This window comes from Mirounga angustirostris, unplaced genomic scaffold, assembly GCF_029215605.1.
Source record: "Mirounga angustirostris isolate CCGP_5_RB_7025 unplaced genomic scaffold, mMirAng1.0.hap1 SCAF_7, whole genome shotgun sequence".
In the NCBI taxonomy this organism is placed as follows: Eukaryota; Metazoa; Chordata; class Mammalia; order Carnivora; family Phocidae; genus Mirounga; species Mirounga angustirostris.
In genome coordinates, this window is record NW_026991715.1 from 85,229,434 (window position 1) to 85,237,698 (window position 8,265).

Sequence of the window (8,265 nt, forward strand, 5' to 3'; positions counted from 1 at the left end):
AGTGCATCAGCCTCCAGGGGCCCTCCAGAACAGGGCAAAGGCTAGATAATGGGGAAGGGACAAATGGAAGATAGCTAGGATACTTAGTAAATCAGGAAGAATTTTCAAATATAGAAAGAGTATCAAAGCAAAATAAAAACAACTTCATACATCCAATAAAAAACAATTATAACCATAATACTTGAACTTCAGATGGAATAATAGTCTGCTTGATATGCTATGTGCAGTTCTAGAACAAGACTTCCAGGTATCACAGAGTTCCTTTTTCCACTGGCCATAACTAAGAGTTATACTTGCTTATACCATCATCACTAGAACCCTCCTTTTTCCAGACGTTGGGCCCTTCCTCATATCTGTGTTAGTCAACCCAATTCACAAATGTTCTCTCTCTAAGCCTGGCCGAACCACTTTGGAGATTGTCCCCTTTTTCTTCTTCTTCTTTCTTCTTTCTTCTTCTCTACTTATTGCCTCTGAAATACTTCCCTCTGTTTTTATCCTAATGAAGGAAAGTCTGTTAGTTTTCTTTTTTAATATATTAGGCATGTGTTGTTATTCTTTATTTATTTTTATTTATTTTTAAAGATTTTATTTATTTATTTGAGAGAGAGAATGAGAGAGAGAGCAGGAGAGGGAGGAGGGTCAGAGGGAGAAGCAGACTCCCTGCCGAGCAGGGAGCCCGATGCGGGACTCGATCCTGGGACTCCAGGATCATGACCTGAGCCGAAGGCAGTCACTTAACCAACTGAGCCACCCAGGCGCCCTGTTATTCTTTATTTTAAAAAATTAAAAATATATTTATGTAAGCAAAATGATCATATAAAGATATTAACATTGAAATGAAGTAAATTATTTAGATGAAATTGATACACCTCTTTAAAAAGCAAGCAAGTGTTTTATAAATGTCAGCTATTTAAATTGTGACATTCTTATGGGAAATGACTTTATGCTTGTGCTGACTACAATATATTTAAAATATTTTCATGGCTTTTATTTCTAGAAATTTGGCAGATGTAGATATTCTGAAAACTCTCCTGCTATAAGCACCTAGGAGTGCTGCATAAGGTCAAATATACATCTTTTAAAATATATAGATAAACTCACAAGAAAACACTGGAAATCTACAAGTGTCAAAAATGGAGAGAGAGAAAACCTGAGTGGTAGTGATGCCCACAGGCTGCCTTGGGACATCTCAAGTCTTAAGGAATCTAGAGAGGAGAGGTTTAATGGCTGTGAAGAGACCTGAGACTTGGTATAGAGCCTTCTCCACATAGGAAGAAAGAACTTACACACCTGCATAAAGTCCAGACCCTCAAAAAGTCAGTATTTTCTTTTTCTTTGTAGAAGAGAATGATATATTTTATAAAAATAAAAAATTATCTTAGATATTTGGGGGAGATATAAAATATAAATACCAAATTCTGCCTATGGGAGGAGTCCAGGAGGGAGAGTAAAGGAAGTGAATGCAATGGAAAAAGGATACACATAGGGCTTCTAGTATATTTGCAGTGTTTTACCTCTTGGAGTATGTCCACCTGAGTTTGTTACATTTTTGTATTTGTGAAGTATTTCAGAATGAAAGACCATAAAGAAAAAAACAATGTTACAAAGTAGCATATATGGTATGTCTGTATCAGTGTGTGTCATGTATATACTCTTTCTCTCTCTCTCTCTCTATATATATATACTGTATATATTTCTAGAAGGATGTACTCTTAAATATAGACTAGGACAAATTGCAGAAGAATTCATATTGTAAAGTAACACAATTTAAAACATGAAACAATACTATCAGTACTTAAAGATACATATCCACATAATACCATTATTATAAAACGATCATATGTATAAGAGGTTATATATATGCTATATATATGTGTATGTATATGTATATATATGAAATATATATATGGGTGTGTATGTATATATGTGAAATATATATATATACATATATATATATACATATATATATATGGAGATTGATAAACATCAAATTAAGTACAGTGGTTATATTGCAGGGGAGGGTGGGGAAGACACCTAAAAAGGGCCACACTAGGTGAATTGAACAACTTTGGCAATATATTGTCTCTTAAGCTGAGTGGTAGTGTATGAGTTTTAGTTACATTATTCTTCATTCTCTTTTTTTATTTCTTAAATATTATAAAATATACTGTAAAGCTTTTATAATGAAATATTTTGGTGTCATAATCTCTGAACAGCACTTGGGCATGCTTGAGGCCCTGAAGAAATGCTGGTGATCTGATACCTTTAGAGAGTGACTGCCTCAGGTCAGAATTGCCTCTTTGATTTTTTTTCTAATGCAATGATTTATTTATTTTTTATTTTTATTTTTTTAAAAGATTTTATTTATTTATTTGAGAGAGTGAGAATGAGAGAGAGTACATGAGAGGGGGGAGGGTCAGAGGGAGAAGCAGGCTCCTCGCTGAGCAGGGAGCCCGATGCGGGACTCGATCCCGGGACTCCAGGATCATGACCTGAACCGAAGGCAGTCGCTTAACCAACTGAGCCACCCAGGCGCCCTGCAATGATTTATTTTATTAGAGGTATTTATGTCCCCGTCCCTGTTTTAGTTGCTGGAGATACATCAATGATTAAAACAGACAGAAACTATAATCCAGTGCATATCAGATTCAGACAATCTAAAGGAAATCTTGACTCTGCAAGAAAAATTGCTAAATAGACTCTCTTACTTGCTGTTAATGGGTTTGGTAGATGGCTGGTAGAGATTGCTGGAAGATTTTTTTTTGGATTCTTTGGGCAATGCTCAGATAGGCAACTCTTCTGCCCCAGGGAGCCCTGATTGGGATCACTCAGTTGTATTCACCTAATGGCTGTTTCGCTTTGGAGACTCCAAGAAGGATTCATTCATGGTGTGGTGCCTTATTTGTACTGACTGATGTCTGAGCTCAGCTGGGCCTCTCTCCCATTTTTATAGTTTCAGGGCTTCTTTATGGCCTCTCCACAGAGTAACTGAACTTCTCACATGGAGGCTCAAGGCCCTAAGAGAGTGTGTTCCTAGAGGCAGGAAGTGGGAGCTACTAGTCTTCCAAGGCCTGGACGCCATACTGGCACAGCCTTACTCCCAACGTGTTCTCTCAGCCAAAGAAGTCACAGAAGTCACCACATTCAAGGGGAGTGAATATATCTTCCTGAACATATAGCAAGAAGGAAGGTTGATGAATTTGTTACAGTCTTTAATCCATCATACCATCCTTTTCCCCTGTTAGCTAGTTAAACTGGATTAGGAATATTGGTACTCTTTGTCAGGTCCCCATACACATGCTTAGCACACTGAGATAAGCAGAGCTCAGTCAAAGCAGAATAGGTCAAAATGGGACTGATATATTCAACTCTCTCTTCGGGTGCCTTTAACCAGAGGAAAGCAAGATAATGTAGTACTGGACAGCAGGTTAGCCAGTTAGCTGGAACAAGGACTCAGCAAGTAGGAGTCAGGTGTTAGAGCCAGAATGTCATTCCTTCATTTATTCACTTCATTCCACTTAATAAATACTTACTGAGTGCCTACTACCTGCCAGTTAGTACTAGACATAAGGGTGAGACACTTGTTCTCATGGATCCTATAGTCTGTTGGAGGTTAACAGTAAATGGGTAAATGATTAAGTAACCTATGAAATATGACAGATTGGCAGGGATTGAAAGTCTACTGATGGTCAGGAATAACTCTGTATATAGTGGGCATTTAATCTGATTATCAGAGTGGTACAGAAGAGCCAATATCAGAAAGAAGCACATTCTGGAAAGAGAAAGAAGTAAGTGCAAGGTAGGACAAACAGGATGAAGGTCAAGGTGTTTGGAGCACTATGAACAATGGGAGAGTTGTAGGAAATGAAAATGGAGAAAGATTCAGAAGTCAGATAATTGAAGGCCTGGAAAGCCATGGTCAGAAGTTTGGGTTGTATTTGTAGTATGAATGGAGGCCAGTAAAGGAATGGATTGATATTGTAAAAACACCTATGGCGGCTGTGTGGGGAATGGACTGTGAGAGCACAGAACAGGAGGAAGGAGACCATGGCTTAGTGCACTGTGTGTGTGTGTGTGTGTGTGTGTGTCCTGATGAGAACTGAAGGCTGGGTATTAGTGATGGAGATGGAAACAGTAGAGGGATTCAAGAGAGATTTAGGAGGAAACCTCAGTAGGGCTAGGTGATAGATTGAAAGGGTACAGACGGAGAGGAAGGCCTCAAAGGGAGTGTTGGGTTTCTGGTAACTAGGATCCACTGTCATCTCAGCTCGCCTTCTCACCCAAGTTAGGGCAGAATATTTAGATCATTATTTTCACTCATCTCAAGCTTGCTTTTAAGAGTGAGGCTTCTATATCACCATGTGGCTTCTATAAATGCTACCAGCAGTGAGCCCAGAAATGTTCAGAGACACTAAATATATTTTCAAAGTGCCTTTCAATTCACTAAGGGAAAAAAGGAGGGGAAGTGCTTTCCTAAGTCTTTCACTGTCAGCGTATTAGGCTGAGCCAAGCAACACGTGCTTTTCCCCATGTGAGTGTCATAGAGCATCTTTGAAAAGTAGCTAACCTGATTATGAAAATGAAGTTGAGAGGCTCAGGCTCTGTGGGAGACTGTGACTTGTTCCCTGGCCTGCCACAGAAATAGCTCTAGGATACCTCACTTCCCTACTACATGATGCTGTTCCTCTTGATTTATTTTCTCAGATGAAGGAACACTGAGTGATCACAACTCCAGCTTTGTGCCATCACAATCAGCTTTCATCAATCATAGTTTCAGACACTGGACCAAACAAGATGCCAGAAAAAAATCTGAGCGAGAATTATTTTCTGGGCATATCTTTACAATTCTTCAGAGTGTAGTTTATCATTTTGTCTGAGTGGGGGTGAGTTTGGACTCCAGGATAAAAAAGTAGAGAGGAGTTATGGACAGACATACCCTGAAGACTTAGCAATGAAGGGAAATAAATGTACTCCACTAGCCAGGAAATGCTGTGGGTTCAAATTTTCAGCCTCCTTAGCTTCACTGCTTAGCTGCTTGTTCATCTCCCTTGTGTAAAAATGTCTAGATTCATGTGAGCAATTTGTACAAATAAATCTAAGGATCAGAGTCAAAGCACTTTAGTATTCAAAAATCTGTGGTCCTTACCTTTAACCGGTAAATTTTGCATCAACTGAACTGCATCTCTGGCTCTTCACATTCAGCAATATGCTCTGCTCAACTTAGAGCAAGATGTTTTAGAATTATTTCTAAATCAGTCTAAAATGTGCACAAATAAATAGAAATTTGCACTCAGTGTCCTCTGTTCTATCTGCACCATGCTAAAGACCTCCAGTGTACAGACTAAATATCTGGCACTCAGGGCCACTGCATGGAACAACTCCAGTAGACACCATTCATTCATATTGTATTGTCTTTGAGTCCCAGCCACTAGATAGCCAAGGAGTGTCCTTCACATGTCCCGTGGAAGTTGTGGAATGAGGCAGCCTTGTTGCTTACCATCCATGAATCAACTCATGAACCTATTAAATGCCCCCTTCCTGCATGTGGCATGACCTGTGGTGCCCAGGGTAAGCCCCCAGGCATTCTTGGGCTTACCCAGCTACAGACTTCACCCTGATGGTGCTTCTGTAATTTATAACTTGGCTTTTGCTTTAGTTTCTGAATGTATTCTGTCCTGCTATACTAGAACCCTAGCCTAAGCCCCACCTAGCTCTTTTCATTCCCTTCTCTAGGGGACTAGAATCTGTTTCCTATAGCCACCCTGTGCTCTACTCCAACACTGGGCTAGAGTCTTGGCCCAGCAAGCATAATTTGCCTTAATCTACTCCAGAAATTCTTTCTGGCAAACTTCATCTGTCAGATCCAATTAAGACCAAGGCCAGGTGTGCTTGCCCCCTAAAACATTGTGATTTGTCCTACTGTGAAATCATGCCCAGCCTTGATCCTGCCATTTTGGGCTTATTCCCTTCTTCTTGCAGGATCACTTTTTTAAAAAATTTTATTTATTTATTTGACAGAGAGAGACACACAGAGAGAGGGAACACAAGCAGGGGAAGTGGGAGAGGGAGAAGCAGGCTTCCTGCTGAGCAGGGAGCCCGATGTGGGGCTCGATCCCAGAACCCTGGGACCATGACCTGAGCCGAAGGCAGACAGTTAACGACTGAGCCACCCAGGTGCACCATTGCAGGATCACTTTTGAGGATCTGGTGAGCAACACAAGATATGACATTATTCCATTTTAAATCCATATCATCGGACATCTAAGTGTGGGCTAAGTTATAAAGAACTTCAATTAAGAGCCTCCAGCAGCAAAGTTTTAAATTTAATTAATGAAACATGTCAATAAATACCACATTTTTTCTTTTTTTTTTTTTTTGTATTTGAAAAGCACAAAGTCTTCTCAAGATTTGCACTGGGTAGGCTAGTGACATAAACTGCACTGTCATTCTCTCCTTTCTGTCCAAGCTCCCCTATCTTTTCACCCCAGGGAACCCTTAGAAATTTGGATCAAAGGAGGAAGTTAGATATAGGAGATGCAAGCCACAGGTTGTTTTTAATTGTTGTTTTCCTTTGTGTTGAGTAGAATGAGATCTGCCCTTGTCTTCCTAAAGGGACCCATAAAGCTCTGGACATAATGAATTCTATTCTGGGAAATAAACCAAAAATTGAAATTTGGATTATTTTAGTGCTGCACTCCAGTGATCCAAAGAAAACAATGAGTTGAATATTTGCCAATACTGTAATGTGACTTAGTTACACCATTGTAATCTAGATTACAGATTTAAAACACATGAAATCCCTGTGCTCCCTGGTGGCCCTCCAGGGTTGACATCACTTGTTATGAGGTTAAGAGGGAGTAGCTCAAAGAATGTAATGGAAAAATCCCAAATGCATATGTAGTTGGTTATGAATCCCAGAAAGTTCACTGTGTTTACACTAGGAAGACAGAACATCTTTTAGGAATCAAGAGTCTTTTGTTGTTACCACAAAACTGTCTGTTGAAGAAGATCCTGTTCCTCCTACTTATATACCCAGATTTTGTTGGTTAGGAACTCATGTAAGTATGGGGGACCTTCAGCCACAGCCTTTTTGGCAGGAATGGGAGGTGGGATATCTAGGGACATGGGGTAAAACCCCACCGCTTCTGTCTAAGAACCTCTTCCCATTTCCAGAGTGAGAGGGTTTAGGTAAATGGCTAAAAATGACTGTTTCCCTGGTTATGTGCAGTAGACACAGCACAGTGAAAAGAACCCTGCTTGGGTATCAGACTCACTGACCTGGATTTAAACCCTGCCTGTTACTGACTGTGTGGCCCTAGGAAAATGCCTCAATCTCCCTGAGTCTGTTTCCTTCTATGCAAAATTGGGGATAAAAATACCTACCCTGCAAGAATTGTTGTGAGAGGTCCCAGCCAGCCAATCGTCCCTGCCACGCCTCAGGTCAAGGTTTCAACAGACCTCACCAAAATGCCGTCTCAAATGGAACATGCCATGGAAACCATGATGTTCACGTTTCACAAGTTTGCTGGGGATAAAGGCTACTTAACAAAGGAGGACCTGAGAGTACTCATGGAAAAGGAGTTCCCTGGATTTTTGGAAAATCAAAAAGACCCTCTGGCTGTGGACAAAATAATGAAGGACCTGGACCAGTGCCGAGACGGCAGAGTGGGCTTCCAGAACTTCTCGCTAATTGCTGGGCTCACCATCGCATGCAATGACTATTTCGTAATACACATGAAGCAGAAGGCAAAGAAGTAGGCAACATGAGCAACACTCCCGCCTGCCCAATGAGAGTTCTCCCGAAGGGTCTCTTTAGGAATTTGTCCCACAGCTTCACCCTGTGTAAACGATTCCGTGAGCAGATCGGGACCCTCAGAAAATGTACAAATAAAATCCAACCCCCATTTGAGAAGTAGAGAAAGTCAGATAAGCTTTTGATTTTTATATTGCTTGTACCCTCTTACCCTCAATAAACAAATACCTTTTTTAGTTCCTCAAAAAAAGAATTGTTGTAAGAATTGAAGATATAAACTATTTTTCATGTTTCCCACGGAGTAGAAATTCATAGCCAATAATAGCTGTTGTAAGTATTCATAATTATTATTACTACTGTTATTAACTTACCAGCTCCCTCTCTTAATCATTTCCTCCTGAGAATTTCTTACAAATTCTCCAGTGACAGGCAAGTTCTGAGGAACATTCTGTTTCTTCTTTTCAGGTGGTCTAGCCCCCAAACTTACCTCAAACTGCTGAGAATTCCTCATT

At 40.2% G+C, this 8,265-nt stretch overlaps 1 protein-coding gene across 1 annotated transcript; it reads left to right on the plus strand.

Moving 5' to 3' along the window:
- The first annotated feature begins 7,410 nt into the window (after positions 1–7,410).
- LOC123852861 (protein S100-A10-like) lies at positions 7,411–8,006 on the plus strand. Its single transcript, XM_045887217.3, has one exon. The coding sequence runs from the start codon at positions 7,468–7,470 to the stop codon at positions 7,756–7,758; it is 291 nt and encodes a 96-aa protein (XP_045743173.1). The 5' UTR covers positions 7,411–7,467; the 3' UTR covers positions 7,759–8,006.
- The last annotated feature ends 259 nt before the right edge of the window (positions 8,007–8,265 follow it).

Coding starts and splice junctions, on each gene's coding strand:
- LOC123852861 (XM_045887217.3), top strand. CDS start 7,468: ATGCCGTCTCAAATGGAACATGCCATGGAAACCATGATGTTCACGTTT.